At 39.2% G+C, this 25,962-nt stretch overlaps 2 protein-coding genes across 7 annotated transcripts in view; both read right to left on the bottom strand.

Annotated features, from left to right (window-relative positions):
• The window catches only part of LOC134312530 (E3 ubiquitin-protein ligase TRIM39-like), a 29,655-nt gene extending 13,002 nt beyond the window's left edge, over nt 1-16,653 (bottom strand). The window contains exons 1-4 of one of the 5 annotated variants that reach the window (XM_062994539.1): nt 16,072-16,653; nt 1,911-2,006; nt 1,591-1,698; nt 1,354-1,495 (exon numbers count right to left, since the gene is read on the bottom strand). In XM_062994539.1, coding sequence (XP_062850609.1) covers nt 1,354-1,495; nt 1,591-1,698; nt 1,911-2,006; nt 16,072-16,653 — 928 coding nt within the window. Of the gene's footprint in view, nt 1-1,347; nt 1,496-1,590; nt 1,825-1,910; nt 2,007-2,398; nt 2,981-16,071 lie in introns of those variants that run through there. The other 4 variants (XM_062994536.1, XM_062994537.1, XM_062994535.1 and 1 more) reach the window with 4 other exon arrangements.
• A 2,285-nt stretch (nt 16,654-18,938) lies between these two features.
• On the bottom strand, nt 18,939-23,494 carry LOC134311784 (E3 ubiquitin-protein ligase TRIM39-like). 2 transcript variants are annotated; one of them, XM_062993456.1, is made up of 6 exons: nt 22,901-23,494; nt 20,474-20,569; nt 20,134-20,367; nt 19,891-20,038; nt 19,591-19,617; nt 18,939-19,489 (listed from the first exon to the last, which is right to left on the bottom strand). In XM_062993456.1, the coding sequence occupies exons 1-6, from the start codon at nt 23,480-23,482 to the stop codon at nt 18,939-18,941; spliced, it is 1,638 nt and encodes a 545-aa protein (XP_062849526.1). In that variant the 5' UTR covers nt 23,483-23,494. The 2 variants fall into 2 exon arrangements, with proteins under 2 accessions (XP_062849526.1, XP_062849525.1); XM_062993455.1 differs by having other exon boundaries at nt 19,897-20,038; nt 22,901-23,482.
• Nucleotides 23,495-25,962: the final 2,468 nt, after the last annotated feature.

Below are 25,962 nucleotides of genomic sequence, written 5' to 3'. Positions count from 1 at the left end.
TTGTGACTTGAATATGATGTAATTTGATGACCGTTTACGATCGCGGCAACTCTTTGATGTTATCCAATCAGTCGCGTTTGTATTGCTGCTATTAATGAGTTTATGGACTGTATTTTGAGCCTTTTTTCTATTTTCTCTTGTATTTGTAGTTTCACTCTCTGATTTGAGTCAATAAAGGAACAAGCACGTTCATCTTCCTGGCTCTTAAAAAGAGTTTGGCTGGCTGTTTAATCTATGTTAACGCTTTGGAAGCATAACACGTGGGGAGAGCAGTACAGGCTGTGAAAAAGTATTTGCCCCTTTACAATCTCTTCTGCATATCTGTCACACTTATGTTCACCCATTCATTTACTGACTTTTTTACCACCGCTTTATACTATATAGGGTTGTAGGGGGTCCAATTCACTGGGCAAAAGGAGAGAAACATCCTGGGCAGGTTGCCAGTCCATTGCAAAGCAAACACACACATTAACACACAATCATACCCAGGGCAATGTCTTTGTACTGTGGGAGGAACACCTGAAGAAAACAGCATTGTTTTCCTCAAACACGGTATAACATGCAAACTCAATCTGGGAACAGAACTTAGAACCTTCTTGCTGTGAGGCACAGTGCTACCCACCAAGCCCCTGTGCTGCTTGCACTTATGTTTCAGATCATCAAATAGCTTTTAATATTAGACAAAAACCAAAGTTGAACACGAAATGCTCTTTAAATATTGATTTCATTTAATGAAAAAGGCTGTTCAGGATTACTTCCACCCATGTGGAAAAAGTAATTGACTGTTAGGATTTTATATAAATACTTAATATTTATAAACACCAAATCAAACAGTTAACCAAATTTTATTGACATTCAATTACACTAGCCACACAGAAGCATGATCACTGCCAGACATGTAGGATCTAAACATAACTAAAATAGAACATGTCTGGTTTAGATTAGATTAGATTAGATTCAACTTTATTGTCATTACACATGTACAAGTACAGAGCAACGAAATGCAGTCTGGTGATGTGCAGCAGCTCATGATGCTACGTTTAAGATGCAAAGACTCATCACAAATGATCACAAGCATTTGTTTGTAGTTGTTACTGCCAAGGGTGGCACAACCAGTTATTAGGCTTACAGGGGTGATTACTTTAAAACAGAACTGTACACACAATGTACCGAATGTGGTTTTTACTAGACTACCTTTTCTTGCCACACACAAGGCCATTGGTGTGAAGCAGAGTAAAAATGTACAGTGCCAGCAGCTCTTCCATGTGGAGAAACGTTCATCTGGCAAAAGTCAGAAGCAATTCATCTGCTCAAACTAACAAGATCTTATAAATAGTAAACACTTACCCATACTGACAATCTTCTTCATTTCTTCATCAACACATTCCTGAAGCTGAGATCGAGCTTTCCTTAGAGTTCTTACATCCAGATGAGGCTGAATACTGACATCAGTCCAGTTGTTGGTGGGTGGAGGTCTGCACAGGGACGGGTAAATCTACAGTACAGCAGGAGAGAGGAGAAATCCCTCAGCATGACCAGTGCTGTCCTGTCATGTGCCGCATTTCTGTTGAGAAACAGAGGGACTCTGACCTGTAGGAGGTGGAGATGATCCTCAGTGTTGGAGATCTGCTCCAGCTCAGTGTTTCTGCCCTTTAGCTCAGTGATTTCCTGCTCCAGATCTTTAATGAACTCTTCAGCCTGACGCTCTGCTGCTCTCTGCTTCTCTTCCATCACCTTCAGTAGCTCAGCCTGGTTTCTCTCAATGCTGTGTATCAGAGCTCTGAAGATCTCCATGCTGTCAGCTTTCTCCTTCTCTGTGTTTTTCTACCAGGAGAAACATCAAGTCATTTATGTAGTGTTATTAGAAATAGCGGCTCTGTTTATGTCCCTAGAAATCAAGCTTTTCTTACTTTATTAAGTTCTACAGAATGTTTGATTTCTTTGATCTTCTTCAGTCGGTCCTGGATCATCTGCTCAACTTCTGCTTGTGTTGCTCCCAGCTGAGTCTGAAAAATATACAAGTTGTGTTTAAAGAAATGATTGAAATCCTTTAGAAGTGCTAATATAGTACTAATATAATTAAACTCTATTCCCATTTCTTCTCACAACATTTAAAAAATGTTTGGCACCAAGGAGACCTAGTGATTTAGTGTTTCAGGTTTTATTTTGTCCCGTTCCTACAGAAAAAATGTCTTAAGTTGTGCAACAATACAGAGTTTTCCTTGCCACATTTTATGTTGCAAAATTCAACACATAGTCTCAATTAAGGACAGGTCAGGACTGTAGGCAGGCCACTCCTGTACCCATACCCTCTTCCTTCATTGCCATGCCATTGTAAGCAGCTTATGGTTTTGCATTGTCTTGTTGAAAAATGTCCCTAAGAAAGAAGGTCGCTCACCTTCTTCTCTGCACTCTCCTGCTCTATAGGAACTGTGTTGTGGTTCTTGTGGTCATCTAAAGTGCAGACCTGACACACACACGTCTGTTCGTCTCTACAGAACATCTCCAGAGGTCTCTCATGTTTCTGACAGATGTAATCCTCCAGGTTCTCCACAGGATTTATTAGTTTGTGTTTCCTGAATGAAGAAATTTTCTCATGAGGTTCCAGGTGAGTCTTACAGTAAGAGGCCATACAGATCAGACAGGACTTCAGAGCTTCTCGTTTCTTTTCACTGCAGACCTCACAGAACACCAGGGATTTGGTAGGTTCTCCTACAGTGCTGCTTGATTTGACCTGAACTGGCTTCCTGAATTGAGAAGCCAGCCCAGAGATGAAGGTGTTAACATGTAGTTCAGGTCTTTTGGGAAAATCCATCTTACATACTGGACACTGGCAGTGTGAACTGGTGTCCCAGCACTCTTTGATACAGGTCATGCAGAAGTTGTGTCCACATGGAGTAGAGATTGGATCAGTGAACACATCCAGACAGATGGAGCACTGGAGCTGATCTTCAGACAGGAAACTGCTGGAGGAAGCCATGACTGATAGAGAAGATACAGAGACACCATAATGATTCATATATTCATTTATTCATTGTCTATTCAACCACCCATCCTATTCTGGGATGCAATTAATTGGGCAAAAGGCAGTAAATACCCCAGACAGGTCACCAGTCTATCACAGAGCAAGCAAACACACACAGACACACACACACACACACACACACACACACACACACACACACACACACCTAATGGTAATTAGTTTGAATGCTGGTCTTTGTTCTGTGGGAGGAAACTGGATCACCAGAAAAGAACCTGCAAACTCCACACAGAAGAACCCGCTTGCTGAAATGACAGATTGTACATCAGGCTGTGTGGGTGTGTTCTGTACAATCATTCTTCTGGTTTTTCTGGTTTTATACATAACAGGTATGAATGTTAACGTAAATATGACGTGTAACTCTACTAGACGTCATTTAGTTTGTAGACGGTAGTTTTAACTGCTGCATTTATTGTAAAGCTTAGAGAATAAGGTAACACAAATTGTAATGAAAAATAAATAATAAAATATATTTGGTGAAATAAAACCTGATTAAAACTATTATTTATGTCCCACCTGGTAGCACCAATGAAAGAGAATTTAATCAGACTGTTCTAGACAGAGAGAGTTTCTGTATTACAAGTGTTTATAAACTACTGATTATAAACATCAAGAAATCAACATTTTATCATCAACTTTACTGCGTCACATTTGTTATAAGATGTTTTATTTACAGTAATGTCTTGCTGTTTTTCATTGTTTTTGCACTATACGCTGTGTTTCCTCATTCTACCAACATAAAGAAAACAAACTGTGGAACTTCCCCAAAACTTCGTTATAGCACTGCTCTACTTTACCCCCCCTGCTGGACTTTTTACCTTTTTACCCCATTTATTATTTACCTGCAGTGATTGTAGCTGCTTGAAGGCTGTAGAAGCTTCAGACTGGAGACTTTAAGCTGCTGAAAGAAAATAAGTTTCGGTTCACCTGAGTGACGTCATGAGGACACGCCCACTGTTTGTACCACATTTTACACATTTTAACCACCAAGTGGCAGAAATTCACCCAAACACATACAGTGCAGTGATAAAGTAATTGCCCCCTCACTGCTCTCTGTTATTGTACATGTGTAGTGATGGAAGTGACTCTAAGATAAAGACCAGTGTCATGTTCTGTAAGAACTTTCCTTTATTTATGGAACTTGTGTTAGTGTAATGCTTTTGATATGTTACATTTAAATCAGAATCAGCTTTATTCGCCAAGTATGTTTACACACACAAGGAATTTGTTTCCGGCTGTTGTTAGCTCTCTACAATTTACAAACAACACAATATACAGACAAGACTATGTAGACTCTACAATTTACAAACAATACAATATACAGACAAGACTATGTAGACAATGTACAAATTTACATGTTCAGCAGAATTTGCACATGTACAGCAAATATAAAAATAGTGTAAAATAAATAGTTCAGTAAGGTAAGATGCAGTTACAGTATTATACAGCATGTATAAAGTGCAGTGTGGCATGTAAACAACAGTAAACAGCAGTTCAATTTTTGTTATTGATGAGTTTGATGGCATTTGGAAAGAAACTGTTACAGTGTCTGTTTGATTTTGTGTTCAGGGCTCTGTAGCGCCTGCCAGAGGGTAGGAGGTTAAAGAGTTCGTGTCCAGGGTGTCCAAATATTTACGTTTATATTTACATTTACATGGAAATGCTGCCAATGTCAAACTAACAATGACTGACAGTTATTTGCACTATTTATAAGCTATGTAGAGTTACCTGCATATCATTTGAATAAGGCATTTGTATGGTATAATTTTGTAGCTGTTATGTACAATATTATGTTTGTGGATGTTCTCTGAATAGCATTTAATATTCTAACTGCTGCTTCCTTTCTGTATCATTTCAGTTTTACTAAATTGTTTCTTGAGAAATGGAGACGACAGTAAAGAGCATTTAACTTTACTCCAGCTTCTGATTTCTGTCGATTTGTGTACAGACACACACACTGAGGACAGAATAACCAGTTAGATGTGTTAGTGTTTTCAGTGAGAGAGAAACTCCAGATATGATGCAGGAAACTGAAATTCTATTTAAAACTTACAAACAGCTCACAGTTCACAAATAGCAGGTTTTAGTCTAGTTTAGTTTAGCACATCCAGAATTATTAGTTTACAAAATGTGTTTGTGTTTCCAAAGGAAAAGCCAGAAGAAATGTACACATTAGTATAGCAGTACTGATACAGCATGTAAAGTTTACATAAATGTTGTACAGATGTGGTGAACATTATTGGAGTGAATACGTTTATGTATATTTGGGCAACACCTACAATCTGCGAATGATCAGATTAATAAGGTCCATGTTGATGTAGTACAGAAGATTTAAAGAAAACCAGTAATTAAGAAATGTTTTACAATATGTAAGTTTTTTAATAAAAATATACACAGACAGACGTGCATTACACAAGCCATGCAATAAAACATAATACTGATCAAATATCATTTTGATGGCATAAAATAAAATCTATTTAGACTTTTCAGAGCAAAAACATCACAGAATACATAAAATAATATAAAACATAAGACTCTATGTAATACCTTACAATGCTTACAATATCTCTGGCCAAGGAGAGCCGTGGACCATCACACGACCCCTACAACACACGTCCAGTCATGTCAGAGGGGTTTCCAGTGTTGCTTGGGTAAGTGCTTACATATTCCAGGTGGTTACTAGGGTGGTTCTATGGTATTTCTGGTAATTATAAGTGTGTTGTTTGATGGTTGCTATGGTATTCTACATGTTTATTGGAAGTTGCTGGTTGTTGGTTGCTATGGTATTGTGAGATGGCTTGCCATCATGGTGCATGTGTGCTAGGGCTGGACGATATGACAAAAAAACTGATATCTCGATATGCTTTTGAGAAGTGGTGATATGATATAATGCAAACTTAAGTACAATGGCAGACCACTGTCCATATTCAGCACAGAAATGAACAAGAATTAATATCTGTAAATTTTATATCATCAACATATTCCTTACTAGTAAATAAGGTAACATTTGAAAGCTTAAAATGTCTACTTTTAGCAATGTAAACTTAATTTTAGCTTATTTTGTTGATAAGTTCTCTTAAAAACACAAATCATTGTAGTTCTGATACATTCTGACAGAATTAGTGTTTATATTTTGTATTATTACAGGCTGTATTTGTATTAATATTAACAATATTTATATTAAACAAACCAGTATGTTTTATAGTTTTAATACAAAAAGCCGTTCTTCTCATGTATCTTTAGAAATGAAGACTAGTAGAATAGAGAAAGACTTTACTTACTTTTTTAAGTTCTACAGAGTCTTTCATTTCTTTGATCTTCTTAACTCGGTCCTGAATCATCTTTTCAACCTTTGCTTGTGTTGCTTCAAGCTGAGTCTAATACATAAATAAACAAATTTTGCTAACTTGTCACTTAGCAAAATTTTGCAAACTAGTCAGGATTTTTTCCCTATGTGTTTTTATTTTTTAGCAAGGCATGAAAAAAACAATAATAGTTTAATTATAGTTTACACGTACACTCTAGTGGACTGCATGCAACACTGGAATCTGAACCTAAAGCAACATGTAGTCCACAGACTAATGAACAATGTGGAAATATGAATGTCTACATGCGTATAAATGTACACAGGGTACACAGCCACACAACACTGCATACAGTATACAGACATACAGTATACAACAGTACATGAGTACACCCCTGTGAAGTTTCATTTAAATGTCAAATAATTCAAAATTTTATCACCTTACAGTAATTGCATGACTTTTAAGTTGAACAGAAGGGTATTTGCTAAAATAATAAACTAACAATTTAGATTTACTATATTAAAAATACAGGCCCCCAGTAGGAACTCAATGCAACACCTTACATTACTGAGATTTAAATGTTAAATATTTTTAAATACTTAGTGTGTCCTTTTTGGTGACAGACTCAGTCCTCCTTAGTATAGAAAATACCAGTGTTGCACAAATATCTGAATAAATTTTTTCAAGGTTTTTTTCCCTTGGAAACCGTCTATAGAGATTGATGCTATGCAGTGTCCCACCCACTTGCTGAGCTGTCACAGAATCTCCTATATGTATTCACTTTAGTTGCATTGATTGTCTACTTTGTCTTACTAAAGTACTTATATTTGGTTGTTTACAGAAGGGAATACTCTACTTGTCAATTTAGAGACAACACAATTATTGAGAGGTGATACAATTTCAAATTATTTGATATTTAAGTGATATTGCACATAGGCGTACTATACTGTACTGTAGATAAACAAACTGATTGACAACAAAAAGTCACTAAAGTATTTTTAAAACAACAAAGCTGAAGGAATAGTATGGCTGAAATATAGCTGCAGATGCATGATATCCAGTTGTCCAGTTTAGTGGACACATTGTTTTTCAGAAGTTACTCCATATGTGAAATCAATATTTGAAAAATAAAACAATTATATTATATATCAGATGTTACAGAAAGATTGGCGAGATATTCCTGCTATGCGACACATTTCATCGGCAAGTACTGACCATTTGTCCTATAGATCAGGGGTCACCAACACGGTGCCCGCAGGCACCTGGTCGCCCACAGGGACCACGTAAGTCACCCGCAGGGCATTGTTCAAGAGGTTCCAGACAGCGAACTAGCGGGCCAATCTGGCACCACAGAATAGTTTTTCAGCCCGAACCGTGACGTCTCCTGTGGGCGTGTCAGCATACAGCATAGCGACAGCAACAATGGCGTCAGCTGGTGTCTCGTATGGAGCTTAATGCTGCATTTTTATCTTTTAAAGTTCACCTGATTACATTTTGAGCCAGTTTGCCACTGAAAAAGGTGAATGGTGTGATTTGAGGTGGTAAAAGTGACCCGGACAGTAAGAACAATGCTTAACGTGAAAAATAAAGCATGAAGCTTTTTCATCTCCCCGAGCTACATAAACACCACATGTGAAGTAAATCCAGTTAAACACATATACATGTTGTATTTTACAGTGGATTTAATGGTTATTTCACACAGATGTTTGTTCGTGTCGTGGAACTTTAGTGTTTTATCACTTAAGTCGAGCGCTGAGCAAATCGGCTGTTTGCGCCGAGAGTCGCGGTGAAAGTGAAGCACAAAACGTTTTTTTTTTACATAAAAACAAACATCTGTAACAACAGCACAAATGCTCGCACATAATCTACACACTCCGCCATGATATTACTGCTCTTAACTTTCGTTAAGTAATGCCCACCGTTGATGATGCACGCTTGGTTCTCAAAAACTGCGTTTCCACCAGTTTTTACAGAACACCAAGGTTCTAAGAAACCTGAACAGAACCGGTTCAAGAACCATGGTTCTTTTGGTGGAAAAGGGCTATGAGACACTTCTGGGACACTTCTAGATCTTTTTATATAAAACATTCGCAAAACTGTGTAACATTTTGCTGAACGTTTGAGTATTTAAATTTTCAGCATTTAGCAGATGCTTTTATCCAAAGCAACTTACACAATGAGCAATTGAGGGTTAAGGGCCTTGCTCAGGGACCCAACAGTGGCAACTTGGTGGTGGCGGGGCTTGAACCGGCAACCTTCTGTTTACTAGTCCAGTACCTTAACCACTGAGCTATCACTGGCCCGGTATTTAGTGAAGGCTCAGTGATAGCTCAGTGGTTAAGGTACTGGACTTGTAATCTAAAGGTTGCCGGTTCAAGCCCCACCACCAAGTTGCCACTGTCTGGCCCCTGAGCAAGGCCCTTAACCCTCAATTGCTCAAAAATTGTGTTCAGTCATAACTAAGTTGTTTTGGAAAAAAGTGTCTGACAAATGCTGAAAATGTAAATGAGAATTCTGAAAATAACAGTCAGAGTAAAAGCTGTTGCTGTAGGTGACTGAATATTTTATAGATGTATTTACTTTCTCTCAGCATGAAAACCTCTAAAATTATATATATATATATATATATATATATATATATATATATATATATATATATATATATATATATATATACACAGTGTATCACAAAAGTGAGTACACCCCTCACATTTCTGCAGATCTTTTCATGGGACAACACTGGCAAAATGGCACTTTGACACAATGAAAAGTAGTCTGTGTGCAGCTTATATAACAGTGTACATTTATTCTTCCCTCAAAATAACTCAATATACAGCCATTAATGTCTAAACCACCGGCAACAAAAGTGAGTACACCCCTTAGTGAAAGTTCCTGAAGTGTCAATATTTTGTGTGGCCACCATTATTTCCCAGAACTGCCTTAACTCTCCTGGGCATGGAGTTTACCAGAGCTTCACAGGTTGCCACTGGAATGCTTTTCCACTCCTCCATGACGACATCACGGAGCTGGCGGATATTCGAGACTTTGCGCTCCTCCACCTTCCGCTTGAGGATGCCCCAAAGATGTTCTATTGGGTTTAGGTCTGGAGACATGCTTGGCCAGTCCATCACCTTTACCCTCAGCCTCTTCAATAAAGCAGTGGTCGTCTTAGAGGTGTGTTTGGGGTCATTATCATGCTGGAACACTGCCCTGCGACCAAGTTTCCGGAGGGAGGGGATCATGCTCTGCTTCAGTATTTCACAGTACATATTGGAGTTCATGTGTCCTTCAATGAAATGTAACTCCCCAACACCTGCTGCACTCATGCAGCCCCAGACCATGGCATTCCCACCACCATGCTTGACTGTAGGCATGACACACTTATCTTTGTACTCCTCACCTGCTTGAGACCATCTAAACCAAACAAATTAATCTTGGTCTCATCAGACCATAGGACATGGTTCCAGTAATCCATGTCCTTTGTTGACATGTCTTCAGCAAACTGTTTGCGGGCTTTCTTGTGTAGAGACTTCAGAAGAGGCTTCCTTCTGGGGTGACGACCATGCAGACCAATTTGATGTAGTGTGCAGCGTATGGTCTGAGCACTGACAGGCTGACCCCCCACCTTTTCAATCTCTGCAGCAATGCTGACAGCACTCCTGCGCCTATCTTTCAAAGACAGCAGTTGGATGTGACGCTGAGCACGTGCACTCAGCTTCTTTGGACGACCAACGCGAGGTCTGTTCTGAGTGGACCCTGCTCTTTTAAAACGCTGAATGATCTTGGCCACTGTGTTGCAGCTCAGTTTCAGGGTGTTGGCAATCTTCTTGTAGCCTTGGCCATCTTCATGTAGCGCAACAATTTGTCTTTTAAGATCCTCAGAGAGTTCTTTGCCATGAGGTGCCATGTTGGAACTTTCAGTGACCAGTATGAGAGAGTGTGAGAGCTGTACTACTAAATTGAACACACCTGCTCCCTATGCACACCTGAGACCTAGTAACACTAACGAGTCACATGACATTTTGGAGGGAAAATGACAAGCAGTGCTCAATTTGGACATTTAATGGTGTAGTCTCTTAGGGGTGTACTCACTTTTGTTGCCGGTGGTTTAGACATTAATGGCTGTATATTGAGTTATTTTGAGGGAAGAATAAATTTACACTGTTATATAAGCTGCACACAGACTACTTTTCTTTGTGTCAGTGTCATTTTGTCAGTGTTGTCCCATGAAAAGATATACTTAAATACAGTGCCTTGCAAAAGTATTCAGCCCCCTTGAACTTTTCAACCTTTTGCCACATTTCAGGCTTCAAACATAACGATATGAAATTGTAATTTTTTGTGAAGAATCAACAACAAGTGGGACACAATCGTGAAGTGGAACGAAATTTATTGGATATTTTAAACTTTTTTTAGAAATAAAAAACTGAAAAGTGGGGCGTGCAATATTATTCAGCCCCCTTGCGTTAATACTTTGTAGCGCCACCTTTTGCTGCGATTACAGCTGCAAGTCGCTTGGGGTATGTCTCTATCAGTTTTGCACATCGAGAGACAGAAATTTTTCAGAAATTCTTCCTTGCAAAACAGCTCGAGCTCAGTGAGGTTGGATGGAGAGCGTTTGTGAACAGCAGTTTTCAGCTCTTTCCACAGATTCTCGATGGGATTCAGGTCTGGACTTTGACTTGGCCATTCTAACACCTGGATACGTTTATTTGTGAACCATTCCATTGTAGATTTTGCTTTATGTTTTGGATCATTGTCTTGTTGGAAGATAAATCTCCGTCCCAGTCTCAGGTCTTTTGCAGACTGCAACAGGTTTTCTTCCAGAATGGTCCTGTATTTGGCTCCATCCATCTTCCCATCAATTTTAACCATCTTCCCTGTCCCTGCTGAAGAAAAGCAGGCCCAAACCATGATGCTGCCACCACCATGTTTGACAGTGGGGATGGTGTGTTCAGGGTGATGAGCTGTGTTGCTTTTACGCCAAACATAACGTTTTGCATTGTGGCCAAAAAGTTCGATTTTGGTTTCATCTGACCAGAGCACCTTCTTCCACATGCTTGGTGTGTCTCCCAGGTGACTTTTTATAGATATCTTTGAGAAATGGCTTTCTTCTTGCCACTCTTCCATAAAGGCCAGATTTGTGCAGTGTACGACTGATTGTGTCCTATGGACAGATTCTCCCACCTCAGCTGTAGATCTCTGCAGTTCATTCAGAGTGATCATGGGCCTCTTGGCTGCATCTCTGATCAGTCTTCTCCTTGTTTGAGCTGAAAGTTTAGAGGGACGGCCGGGTCTTGGTAGATTTGCAGTGGTCTGATACTCCTTCCATTTCAATATGATCGCTTGCACAGTGCTCCTTGAGATGTTTAAAGCTTGGGAAATCTTTTTGTATCCAAATCCGGCTTTAAACTTCTCCACAACAGTATCTCGGACCTGCCTGGTGTGTTCCTTGGTCTTCATGATGCTCTCTGCGCTTTAAACAGAACTCTGAGACTGTCACAGAGCAGGTGCATTTATACGGAGACTTGATTACACACAGGTGGATTCTATTTATCACCATCAGTCATTTAGGTCAACATTGGATCATTCAGAGATCCTCACTGAACTTCTGGAGTGAGTTTGCTGCACTGAAAGTAAAGGGGCTGAATAATATTGCACGCCCCACTTTTTAGTTTTTTATTTCTAAAAAAAGTTTAAAATATCCAATAAATTTCGTTCTACTTCACGATTGTGTCCCACTTGTTGTTGATTCTTCACAAAAAATTAAAATTTCATATCGTTATGTTTGAAGCCTGAAATGTGGCAAAAGGTTGAAAAGTTCAAGGGGGCTGAATACTTTTGCAAGGCACTGTATCTGCAGAAATGTGAGGGGTGTACTCACTTTTGTGATACAGTGTATATACTGTATATATATATATATATATATACAGTGTATCACAAAAGTGAGTACACCCCTCACATTTCTGCAAATATTTTATTATATCTTTTCATGGGACAACACTATAGAAATAAAACTTGGATATAAGTTAGAGTAGTCAGTGTACAGCTTGTATAGCAGTGTAGATTTACTGTCTTCTGAAAATAACTCAACACACAGCCATTAATGTCTAAATAGCTGCAACATAAGTGAGTACACCCCACAGTGAACATGTCCAAATTGTGCCCAAAGTGTCAATATTTTGTGTGACCACCATTATTATCCAGCACTGCCTTAACCCTCCTGGGCATGGAATTCACCAGAGCTGCACAGGTTGCTACTGGAATCCTCTTCCACTCCTCCATGATGACATCACGGAGCTGGTGGATGTTAGACACCTTGAACTCCTCCACCTTCCACTTGAGGATGCGCCACAGGTGCTCAATTGGGTTTAGTCCATCACCTTTACCTTCAGCTTCCTCAGCAAGGCAGTTGTCATCTTGGAGGTTGTGTTTGGGGTCGTTATCCTGTTGCAAACTGCCATGAGGCCCAGTTTTCGAAGGGAGGGGATCATGCTCTGTTTCAGAATGTCACAGTACATGTTGGAATTCATGTTTCCCTCAATGAACTGCAGCTCCCCAGTGCCAGCAACACTCATGCAGCCCAAGACCATGATGCTACCACCACCATGCTTGACTGTAGGCAAGATACAGTTGTCTTGGTACTTCTCACCAGGGCGCCGCCACACATGCTGGACACCATCTGAGCCAAACAAGTTTATCTTGGTCTCGTCAGACCACAGGGCATTCCAGTAATCCATGTTCTTGGACTGCTTGTCTTCAGCAAACTGTTTGCGGGCTTTCTTGTGCGTCAGCTTCCTTCTGGGATGACGACCATGCAGACCGAGTTGATGCAGTGTGCGGCGTATGGTCTGAGCACTGACAGGCTGACCTCCCACGTCTTCAACCTCTGCAGCAATGCTGGCAGCACTCATGTGTCTATTTTTTAAAGCCAACCTCTGGATATGACGCCGAACCCGTGGACTCAACTTCTTTGGTCGACCCTGGCGAAGCCTGTTCCGAGTGGAACCTGTCCTGGAAAACCGCTGTATGACCTTGGCCACCATGCTGTAGCTCAGTTTCAGGGTGTTAGCAATCTTCTTATAGCCCAGGCCATCTTTGTGGAGAGCAACAATTCTATTTCTCACATCCTCAGAGCGTTCTTTGCCATGAGGTGCCATGTTGAATATCCAGTGGCCAGTATGAGAGAATTGTACCCAAAACACCAAATTTAACAGCCCTGTATATATATATATACACTGTATATATATATATACAGTGTATCACAAAAGTGAGTACACCCCTCACATTTCTGCAAATATTTCATTATATCTTTTCATGGGACAACACTATAGACATGAAACTTGGATATAACTTAGAGTAGTCAGTGTACAACTTGTATAGCAGTGTAGATTTACTGTCTTCTGAAAATAACTCAACACACAGCCATTAATGTCTAAATAGCTGCAACATAAGTGAGTACACCCCACAGTGAACATGTCCAAATTGTGCCCAAATGTGTCGTTGTCCCTCCCTGGTGTCATGTGTCAAGGTCCCAGGTGTAAATGGGGAGCAGGGCTGTTAAATTTGGTGTTTTGGGTACAATTCTCTCATACTGGCCACTGGATATTCAACATGGCACCTCATGGCAAAGAACTCTCTGAGGATGTGAGAAATAAAATTGTTGCTCTCCACAAAGATGGCCTGGGCTATAAGAAGATTGCTAACACCCTGAAACTGAGCTACAGCATGGTGGCCAAGGTCATACAGCGGTTTTCCAGGACAGGTTCCACTCGGAACATGCTTCGCCAGGGTCGACCAAAGAAGTTGAGTCCACGTGTTCGGCGTCATATCCAGAGGTTGGCTTTAAAAAATAGACACATGAGTGCTGCCAGCATTGCTGCAGAGGTTGAAGACGTGGGAGGTCAGCCTGTCAGTGCTCAGACCATACGCCGCACACTGCATCAACTCGGTCTGCATGGTCGTCATCCCAGAAGGAAGCTGACGCACAAGAAAGCCCGCAAACAGTTTGCTGAAAACAAGCAGTCCAAGAACATGGATTACTGGAATGCCCTGTGGTCTGACGAGACCAAGATAAACTTGTTTGGCTCAGATGGTGTCCAGCATGTGTGGCGGCGCCCTGGTGAGAAGTACCAAGACAACTGTATCTTGCCTACAGTCAAGCATGGTGGTGGTAGCATCATGGACTTGAGCTGCATGAGTGTTGCTTGCACTGGGGAGCTGCAGTTCATTGAGGGAAACATGAATTCCAACATGTACTGTGACATTCTGAAACAGAGCATGATCCCCTCCCTTCGAAAACTGGGCCTCATGGCAGTTTTCAAACAGGATAACGACCCCAAACACAACCTCCAAGATGACAAATGCCTTGCTGAGGAAGCTGAAGGTAAAGGTGATGGACTAAACCCAATTGAGCACCTGTGGCGCATCCTCAAGTGGAAGGTAGAGGAGTTCAAGGTGTCTAACATCCACCAGCTCCATGATGTCATCATGGAGTAGTGGAAGAGGATTTCAGTAGCAACCTGTGCAGCTCTGGTGAATTCCATGCCCAGGAGGGTTAAGGCAGTGCTGGATAATAATGGTGGTCACACAAAATATTGACACTTTGGGCACAATTTGGACATGTTCACTGTGGGGTGTACTCACTTATGTTGCCAGCCATTTAGACATTAATGGCTGTGTGTTGAGTTATTTTCAGAAGACAGTAAATCTACACTGCTATACAAGTTGTACACTGACTACTCTAAGTTATATCCAAGTTTTATTTCTATAGTGTTGTCCCATGAAAAGATATAATGAAATATTTGCAGAAATGTGAGGGGTGTACTCACTTTTGTGATACACTGTATATATATATATATATTAGGGCTGTCAAACGATTAAAATTTTTAATCGCGATTAATCTCAGAATTTCATATAGTTAATCGCGATTAATCGCATTAAATAAAATCTGTGTAAATGTTATAGAAAACAAGGTTTTTTAAGTGAAATGTGAAAAGTGGACGTTTCTACATGAAGTGAGTGTGTTTTGACCCTTTTGGGGCTTCCATAGTTCATGGACTAGCGTGCTTGACTCCGGTATTCAGTGCCGTAACAGATTAAGTTAATGAAGTGTTTTGCTCCCGACAACTTGTGAATATACCGTGTATTTATTTCTTTATTATGCAAGTGCATCCCTACGACGCTCAGTTATATTATTTTAACAAACCGCAAATGAACAACGGTGGCAAGTCCGACATTAAAACGTTGGTTCTACCAGTCAAGTCTCAACATGAACTAGAATTTGCGTTAACGGCACTATTTTTTTTTATCGCGTTAAATTGAGATTGCGTTAATGCGTTATTATCGCGTTAACTTCGACAGCCCTAATATATATATAAATATAAATATATTAAATAAATTAAATAATATTAAACAAGACTAAACAAGACCCTCAGCATGAACCTGAGCGAGAGCATGAGAATAATCCAAATCCATGAACAGCAAAATTATGACATAACAACCGAACCGTGACATAAACATGAAAACCAAAAAAAAGGCTCCGCTGTAGGATCCACAACTGCTGCCTTAAATGCCCTGAGCATGACCTGCAAAGAGGAGCAGCTGTGGATCATAAGTTTCATTTACCAATCCTAATGAGGGATGTTGGCTTAAGCCTGAAAACAAAAACTCCTCCAACATGTGCTCACAGAAACATGGAAATAAATAATTTATGTTCCTCACCTTCTTCTCTGCACTCTCCTCCTCTATAGGAACTATGTTGTGGTTCCTGTGGTCATCTAAGGTGCAGAACTGACACACACACATCTGGTCGTCTCTACAGAAAATCTCCAGAGGTCTCTCATGTTTCTGACAGATGTAATCCTCCAGGTTCTCCACAGGATCTATTAGTTTGTGTTTCTTTAATAAAGGAACTATCTGATGAGGTTCCAGGTGAGTCTTGCAGTAAGAGGCCATACAGATCAGGCAGGACTTCAGAGCTTCACATTTCTTTTTACTGCAAATGTCACAAAGAACCAAAGATGCTGTGGGTTCTTCTGCAGTGCTGCTTGATTTGACCTGAACTGACTTTCTATACTGAGCAGCCAGTCCAGAGATGAAGGTATTTACTCGTAGTTCAGGTCTTCGAGGAAATTTCTCCTTACATACTGGACACTGGCAGTGTGAACTGGTGTCCCAGTACTTTTTGAGACAGGTCATGCAGAAGTTGTGTCCACATGAAGCCCTGACTGGATCAGTAAACACATCCAGACAGATGGAGCACTGGAGCTGATCTTCAGACAGGAAACTGCTGGAGGAAGCCATGACTAATAGAGAAGATACAGAGACACAATAATGATTCATATATTCATTTATTCATTGTCTATTTTACCACCCATCTTATTCTGGGATGCAATTAATTGGGCAAAAGGCAGTAAATACCCCAGACAGGTCACCAGTCTATCACAGAGCAAGCAAACACACACACACACACACACACACACACACACACACCTACCTAATGGTAATTAGTTTGAATGCAGGTCTTTGTACTGTGGGAGGAAACTGGATCACCAGAAAAGAACCTGCAAACTCCACACAGAAGAACCCGCTTGCTGTAATGACAGATTGTACATCAGGCTGTGTGGGTGTGTTCTGTACAATCATTCTTCTGGTTTTTCTGGTTTTATACATAATAGATATGAATGTTCATGTAAATATGAGGTGTAACTCTACTAGACGTCATTTAGTTTGTAGACGGTAGTTTTAACTGCTGCATTTATTGTAAAGCTCAGAGAATAAGGTAACACAAATTGTAATGGAAAAATAAAAAATATATATTTGGTGAAATAAAACCTGGTAGCGCCAGTAAAAAAGAATTTAATCAGACTGTTCTAGACAGAAAGAGTTTCTGTATTACAAGTGTTTATAAACCACTGATTATAAACATCAAGAAATCAACATTTTATCATCAACTTTACTGCATCACATTTGTTATAAGATGTTTTATTTACAGTAAAGTCTTGCTGTTTTTAATTTGTATGTACATTTCCAGTCAAAATACTGCACTGTCCCAAATTGCATCCACTCCCCTAGCACTGCTCCACTTTACCTCCCCTGCTGCACTTTTTACATTTTTACCCCCTTTATTATTTACCTGCAGTGATTGTAGCTGCTTGAAGGCTGTAGAAGCTTCAGACTGGAGACTTTAAGCTACTGAAAGAACATAAATTTCGTTTCACCTGAGGGACGTCATGAGGACATGCTCACTGTTTGTACACATTTTAACCACCAGGTGGCAGAAATTCACCCAAACACATACAGTGCTGTGATAAAGTAATTGCCCCCTCACTGCTCTGTTATTGTACATGTGTAGTGATGGAAGTGACTCTAAGATAAAGAGCAGTTAGATGTGTTAGTGTTTTCAGTGAGAGAGAAACTCCAGATATGATGCAGGAAACTGAAATTCTATTTAAAACTTACAAACAGCTCACAGTTCACAAATAGCAGCTTTTAGTCTAGTTTAGTTTAGTAAATACAGGAGAATTAGTTTATAAAATGTGTTTGTGTTTATGTGTGTGTGATCCAAAGGAAAAACAGGAAGAAATGTACACATTAGTATAGCAGTACTGATACAGTATGTACATTTTACACAAATGCTGTACAGATGTGAACATTATTGGAGTGAATACGTTTACGTATATTTGGGCAACACCTACAATCTGAGAATGATCAGATTAATAAGGTCCATGTTGATGTAGTACAGAAGATTTAAAATAAACCAGCAATTAAGGAATGTTTTATAATATGAATTTTCATATAAAGTATACACAGACAGACGTGCATTACACAAGCCATGCAATAAAAAATAATAATAATCAAATGGATGGCAAATAATACTTTTTATTTAGACTTTTCAGTGCAAAAACATCACCAAATACATAAAAAAATATTTTAAAAAATGTAACTCCATGTAATACTAGCATATTATTCCATTTACCCCCCTCCATCATCTCTTCCAGTCTTGTCATTTTCAATTTCCTACTGTAACTCCGCTTCCGCTTACAATATCTCTGGTCAAGGAGAGCTGTGAAATATCACACACCCCCTACGACACGAGTCCAGTCATGTCAAAAAGGATGCCAGTGTTGCTTGATACAGACTAACACATTCCAACTGGTTAAAAGGGCATTCTAGGTGGTTCTGTGGCATATCTGGTAATTACTAGTGTGTTGCTAGATGGTTGCTATGGTAATATATATGATAGGAGGGAGTTGCTGGTTGTTCCCTTAAGATTGCTAGGGTGTTGCGAAGTCATGGTCACAATATCCTAGGCCACTTCAATCAGGTTACTAATTGGGTGCTCTGTTGTTGCTAAGTGGTTGTTTTAATATGCCACATGGTTAAAAGGCTGTTATTAGCTGGTTGCCATTGTATCCTATGTGATTACTAAGGTGATCCAGTTAGTTTGTAGGTTTCTTCTATTTGGTTGTTATTATTTTGCAAATAATTAATTTTAATTAAAAATTAAATACAAATAAGAGGAAGAAGAAACAAGTAAAAGGATATAAATCAGACAGTAGTGTTGCACATTGCATTGCACTCACTTATTAAGACTGAATTTGACTAACAGGGCAGATGATCAGTGGTGCTGAATTTTTATCTTCATATTTTTCATAGGGACTGAATATTGGATAGAGTTTCTCAGTGAAAGACTGACCAGTGTAAGAGTAAATATGAGACTTATTCTCAACATCATAGAAGGAGACCAAACCCTCCTCATAATCCACAAACACCCCCACCTTCTGAGGAGCCTGTTTCAAGAAAAGGGGGGCAGAGGGAGAATCCAGAGACAAATATTTAGTTTTATTTCTCAGACACACAGACCAATATCCATCATCAGGTCCTGGTATAATCTCCCCCTTCCTGTTACTGGACTCTCTGGTTACTCCTAAATCCCACTCAGTCTTCCCTTTAACCTGAACCTCATAGTAAAATCTCCCTGAGGAGAATCCCTCCTTTCCCAGCACACAGACACAGTAATCAAATCTCTCTGGATTATCAGGAAGATCCTGTTCTGTGTCTCCATCAGTAACTTGTTTTTCATCATAAGACAGGATCAGGTTAGGATGAGCTGTATCAGGATTTAGATTCACGTCCACTGAGAAAAAGAGACACAATTTACACCCATTTTATCGTGACACAGTGTGTATTAATGAAGAAATCTAGATTTCATCATGTGATGAGTGAGAGCTCACAAACCTGCATATTGTTGAATTCTCTTCAGTTCTGGTTGGAATAAAAAAAAGAACAAAATTATTTACTGCTAGAAATCATTTCTGTTAGAAACTGGATTATTTTAAAGTGATGATTATAAAGCACAATATGAAGCTGGAACATGAACATTAACCAACACACAGTGTGGTGACCAACACTCATAGAAGCTTCAATAGAGAATTAATGATAACAGCAGCTTCAACTTATGGTTAAACTATTACCAGATAAATGTAAGTCATAAGCAATTTCTCTGCTCAAACAAGATCTTAGATAATAATCACTTACCCATACTGACAACCTTCTTCATTTGTTCATCAACACATTCCTGAAGATGAAACAGAGCTCTCCTCAGCGTCTCCACATCCAGATGAGGCTGAATACTGACATCAGTCCAGTTGTTGGTGGGTGGAGGTCTGCACAGGGACGAGTAAATCTACAGTACAGCAGGAGAGAGGAGAAATCCCTCAGCATGACCAGTGCTGTCCTGTCATGTGCTGCATTAGTATTATGAAACAGAGGGACTCTGACCTGTAGGAGGTGGAGATGATCCTCAGTGTTGGAGATCTGCTCCAGCTCAGTGTCTCTCCTTTTTAGCTCAGTGATTTCCTGCTCCAGATCTTTAATGAACTCTTCAGCCTGACGCTCTGCTGCTCTCTGCTTCTCTTCCATCACCTTCAGCATCTCAGCCTGGTTTCTCTCAATGCTGCGTATCAGAGCTCTGAAGATCTCCATGCTGTCAGCTTTCTCCTTCTCTGTGTTTTTCTACTGGGAGAAACATCGTCATTTATGTAGTGTTATTAGAATTAGCAGCTCTGCTTATGTATCATTAAAAATGAGGACTAGCCGAGTAGATTAAGACTTTTCTTACTTTATTAAGTTTTATAGAGTCTTTAATTTCCTCTATCTTCTTTAGTCGGTCCTGGATCATCTGCTCGACTTCTGCTTGTGTTGCTCCCAGCTGAGTCTGTAAAATATACAAGTTGTGTTTACAGAATTCTGCAGAAGTGGTACTAATGTAATTATACTTCTAAACTGCACTTACTTTTCATATAAAATGGTTTATTGGATTAAAGAGTAAGAAAAATCGAGAATAAGAAATATTAGGCGATCAGGTGACGCAGCGGTAAAACACGCTAGCACACCAGAGCTGACATTTCACATCTAATTGACACATCACATTTTCTCATCTAATTGAAACTCAGCTTTGCCAACTGCTTGGGCTGGGAGCCCACATGAACAATGACTGGCTTTTAAAGGACTGTCTCACAGCTGAAATATTAGAGTGGGGAAACTCATGCTAAACTCATGACTTTTATTTCTTTGCATGTTTTTTTCTGGTGAACTTAATTTCATTTCATCTCAGTTCTGCAACACATTCCAAAACATGTTGGGACGATAAAGCATTTACCACTTTGTAATTTTGTCATTTCTTCTCACAACACTTATAAAACATTTTTATTTCTGGCAGATGGAGCCAGATTTTGGTTTACAAGCTTCAGATGCTTTTTTTCTGAGTTATCACCAATTTGCCTGATTGTGAATCTGCTTCCTCTTACACAATCCCTAATCTGAACAAGAAGAGCCAGATCAATTCCCTCTAGCGTGTCCATTCTGCGGCCACTTCTTATCACCTGCCAGTTTTGGGTTCCCATACAGAGATGTATTGTGTACAGAGAGCCACACTAGGCTCCATATACACGTGAAGATTTAAAAACTTTGTGACCCCAAAATGCTAATGTATCCTAGAAGTCTCAAAATTTGGCCTCCGTAACCACCATCCTTACCATGTGTAGCCCAATTAAAATTTGGGCATAAATAATATTTTGTTTACATTATGTTTGCTGTTAAATGGTAGCAAATAAATAAGTTCTTATTTGTTCTGTAATTAATGTTCTGATTGTCAAATTGTTTTATGCTGTTTAAAGTAAAGTGTATGTATAGCCCTCCCTTAATTTATGTTTAAGCCAATCAGCATGCATGGTGAGAGGTCGGAAAGGAACGGGAGAAAGTGGGTGGAAAAAGAAGAAAAAACGATTATATCTATTATATCTCTTGGGATGCGGGAAGACAAACGGACAGTGAGTCTGATATTACAATTTGCAGTCGAGTAGTGACTTTGTTTATGCCGTGTCAGCCGTGAACGTCTCTGGAGCTTTCATGCATGGACTTTGAAGGCTGTTGGCTAACTCAGCGATGGTGCCGAGTACGGTGGATTTATAACATCCGATAAACTCTGATTTTTTGCATCCGAGATGAAACGGAAAAGGATTTCTACTGTTTCATCAAGGTAAACAACGAACGTGGACAGCGAAGTTTCTTGCACATGAGTTTGATTTCAACACAACCGACCAAATATACTCTGTGATCTCTGCTGATTGGAAATGTGGGATCAGGCCTGCAACGGTATTTTGGGTTGCCCTTGTTTCATATTTTTGAACGAACTTGACTTTTGGATTTTGCTAAACGGACTTAGAGTTTTTTGTTTTTTTTGTTTACTTAGTTATTTACATAACTGCCGGCTTTAGGAGGTAGTGATAATATTTTGAATATTACTGATTGTAATTTGATTGAATCTGTATTATAACATTTTTGTAACATATTTGGGGGTGTGAAATGTATTTTTATGATTGTGTACATGAGTAAATAGTTAGTTTGTTCTACAGTTAGTTCTATCCGTGTGGGACATATCATTAAGTATTATTAAGGTATACAAGTCTGATATGTCAGGGATAATGGTAACTCATTCACTGTAAATAGGGTGCTAGTAGTGTGTCTTATAGGGTAATTAATGTAGTTTTATTCTGGTTTAACTAATAGTAGTTTGCATCAACAATATAACATTTTATCCTGTTACCGTTTTAAATCCTTATATTACCCTAAAGAAAGAGATTTCTAAAGCTGATAAAAGAATTCGGGGAGTGTGCTTTCCAAATACAGTTGTATTACGAATAATTGTACTGATTTTTTGCTTCTTAATACAGTATATCTAACTGGATATAAATATGCAGGTGTGTAATTTTAAAGCCATTGTCTGATTTTATTAGTATATTTGGTAAGTTTAACTCTGTGTTATTCCATATTTATACCCCAGCAAAACAGTAAGTATAGGAGGACCATCTAAAATATCTTTAACACTCAGGTAGAGGAGAAAAATACAAATTAAAAATAAACACTGTTAATAAGAATTTTAGTTTAAGGCTAAACTAATCAAGCACAAGCATTTTTCAAAAGCTTTTTAAATCCTCTTTACCAGAGGTGCAAATAAATCTGGAGCTCAGTGTATAAGATCTCTCACCTTCATCTCTGCACTCTCCTCCTCTATAGGAACTGTGTTGTGGTTCTTGTGCTCTCCTTCAGTGCAGAACTGACACACACACGTCTGGTCGTCTCTACAGAACATCTCCAGAGGTCTCTCATGTTTCTGACAGATGTAATCCTCCAGGTTCTCCACAGGATCTATTAGTTTGTGTTTCTTTAATGAAGAAACTTTCTCATGAGGTTCCAGGTGAGTCTGACAGTAAGAGGCCATACAGATCAGACAGGACTTCAGAGCTTCTCGTTTCTTCTCACTGCAGACCTCACAGATCACCTGAGATTTGGTAGGTTCTCCTACAGTGCTGCTTGATTTTACCTGAACAGGCTTCCTGAATGGAGCAGCCAGTCCAGAGATGAAGGTGTTAACATGTAGTTCAGGTCTTCTGGGGAAATCCATCTTACATACTGGACACTGGCAGTGTGAACTGGTGTCCCAGAACTCTTTGATACAGATTATGCAGAAGTTGTGTCCACATGGAGTAGAGACTGGATCAGTGAACACATCCAGACAGATGCAGCACTGGAGCTGATCTTCAGACAGGAAACTCCTGGAGGAAGCCATGACTGATAGAGGAGACACAGAGACACCATAATGATTCATATATTCATTTATTCATTGTCTATTTTACCACCCATCCTAATATGGGTCACAATGGGTACAATTAACTGGACATTAGGCAGTAAATACCCCAGACAGGTCTATTACAGAGCAAGAAAACACACACACACCTAATGGCAATTAGTTTGAATGCTGCATAACAGGTATGAATGTTCACATAAATATGAGGTGTAACTCTACTAGACGTCATTTAGTTTGTAGACGGTAGTTTTAACTGCTGCATTCATTGAAAAGCTTAGAGAATAAGGCAACACAAATTGTAATGAAAAATAAAGAATAAAATATATTTGGTGAAATAAAACCTGATTAAAACTATTATTTATGTCCCACCTGGTAGCACCAGTGAAAGAGAATTTAATCAGACTGTTCTAGACAGAGAGAGTTTCTGTATTACAAGTGTTTATAAACCACTGATTATAAACATCAAGAAATCAACATTTTTTTATATACATGTCCAGTCAAAATACTGCGCTGTCCCAAATTATGTCCACTTCCCTTTCAATGTGCACTATATTAAAAGTAATTCTAGTGCACTTGATGTTAAATCGAGTTACATATGAGACACGACCGCAGATCGTTTCTATACGCTGTGTTTCCTCATTCTACCAACATAAAGAAAACAAACTGTGGAACTTCCCCAAAACTTGGTTATAGCACTGCTCCACTTTACCTCCCCTGCTGCACTTTTTACCTTTTTACCCCCTTTATTATTTACCTGCAGTGATTGTAGCTGCTTGAAGGCTGTAGAAGCTTCAGACTGGAGACTTTAAGCTGCTGAAAGAAAATAAATTTCGTTTCACCTGAGTGACGTCATGAAGACACGCCTACTGTTTGTACAACATTTACACATTTTAACCACCAGGTGGCTGAAATTTACCCAAACACATACAGTGCTGTGATAAAGTAATTGCCCCCTCACTGCTCTCTGTTACTGTGCATGTGTAGTGATGTAACCCAGATAGCATACGGATGTGGGCCACTTCTGGCAACGTTACGGCACTGCCGGCTCACTGCCGGCATCGGCAAACAGCATATGAGCCAAAAGTGGCCCACATATAGGAAATGCTTATATGGCCCACATGTCCCAAAACAGATCTGGGCCACATCTGGCAAAGACATGGCACCTCTGGCAAACTAAGTGAGCCAGTAATACTGGCTCTTATATTAAAAATGGTAATGTCCCCCTTTCTAAAGCATTCAAAAATGCATTAATTTGCAAATAAATAAAACAAAAACGACAACATTTGCAAAATTAATGAAAATTAATACTACTACTGTAACTAAGAATAATAAGATACTACTAATAAAGCGACTAGCGACAAATCTAGCGACTTTTTCTGGTGTTATTGGAGACTTGGAGACTCGAACGTGAAAACACATATTGTTCTGCAGTTATTGTCCTCAATGAGCAGCGGGTGCTGCCGTGAGCCCCTCCGCCCTTCCAAAGCACTCACGGGCGGTCAGTCTCACAGTCAGGGTTGCCAGATTGGGCGGTTTACACCAAAATAGCGGATTTTGTTGGAAATTGTTTAAAAGACATGCAAGCAAAATAATTTGCCCTTTATAATGTATAATTACTGATCTGTACATATAGATATTAATTTGTACGTCATGATGGTTTAACTGGTTTATTATTTGTGAAATGCTAAACATCATCTGCTTATCCTGTGTTTTGGGCGTTGTTTTTCATGCATTTTGACTGAAAATTACTGTCGCAATCAGGCAACCCTGCCCAGAGTAGCTCAATGTTGTCTTAAAAAACAAGAGCAAACCACAAATCAACAGAAGAATGTTTATTTGTAGTTCTAAACATATTTAGGGTGTTTTTACCCACTTTTTGTCTCTACCACGATGTTATTCCTCTCTTCTACAGCATCAATTACATGCAAATGAACCTTATGCAAATTAGGAGATGACGTCATTTAGCGACTTTTAGCGACTTTTAGGACAGCCAATCCGCTTGTTAAGTCGTGACGTGTCGACCTTATGAAACGTCACATCCGGGTCCAAGTTGGCTGAGACCCCTCGTATTTTCAATATACCACAGTGCTGTGTCCGAGTCGGAAAAAAACTACCCAACTGTCTTTCTACCGCTTTTCTTGCAATTAGATATCATGAAGTAATATTTTTGTTCATAATTTAATGTAAACTGTCAAATTGTATATTCATTACACGTGTTTCGAGCTGTTTTTAATTTACATGTAATATGTTCATATAATTTACATGTGATATCCTGGATTTTTGATTTTTATAAGCTATAAGCTATACTGATTAAAAGTAAAACCAAAGAGTCAGAAATGTCAGTTTTCATGTAATGAATTAAAAATATGACCGCTTACCTCTTGATGAGTTGACATGAAATTAAATAATGACATGAACTAGTGTACTGCACATCTTGTCTATATATATATATATATATATAT

Source organism: Trichomycterus rosablanca, chromosome 4, assembly GCF_030014385.1.
Source record: "Trichomycterus rosablanca isolate fTriRos1 chromosome 4, fTriRos1.hap1, whole genome shotgun sequence".
Lineage (NCBI taxonomy): Eukaryota > Metazoa > Chordata > Actinopteri > Siluriformes > Trichomycteridae > Trichomycterus > Trichomycterus rosablanca.
The sequence above is the reverse complement of the archived record's forward strand: the minus strand, read 5'-3'. Positions and strand labels throughout refer to the sequence as shown.

Coding starts and splice junctions, on each gene's coding strand:
- LOC134311784 (XM_062993456.1), bottom strand. CDS start 23,482: ATGGCTTCCTCCAGGAGTTTCCTGTCTGAAGATCAGCTCCAGTGCTGC. Junction 20,570..22,900: donor AGGAGAGTGCAGAGATGAAG/GTGAGAGATCTT, acceptor TATATTTTACAG/ACTCAGCTGGGAGCAACACA. Junction 20,368..20,473: donor ACTCTATAAAACTTAATAAA/GTAAGAAAAGTC, acceptor TTCTCCCAGTAG/AAAAACACAGAGAAGGAGAA.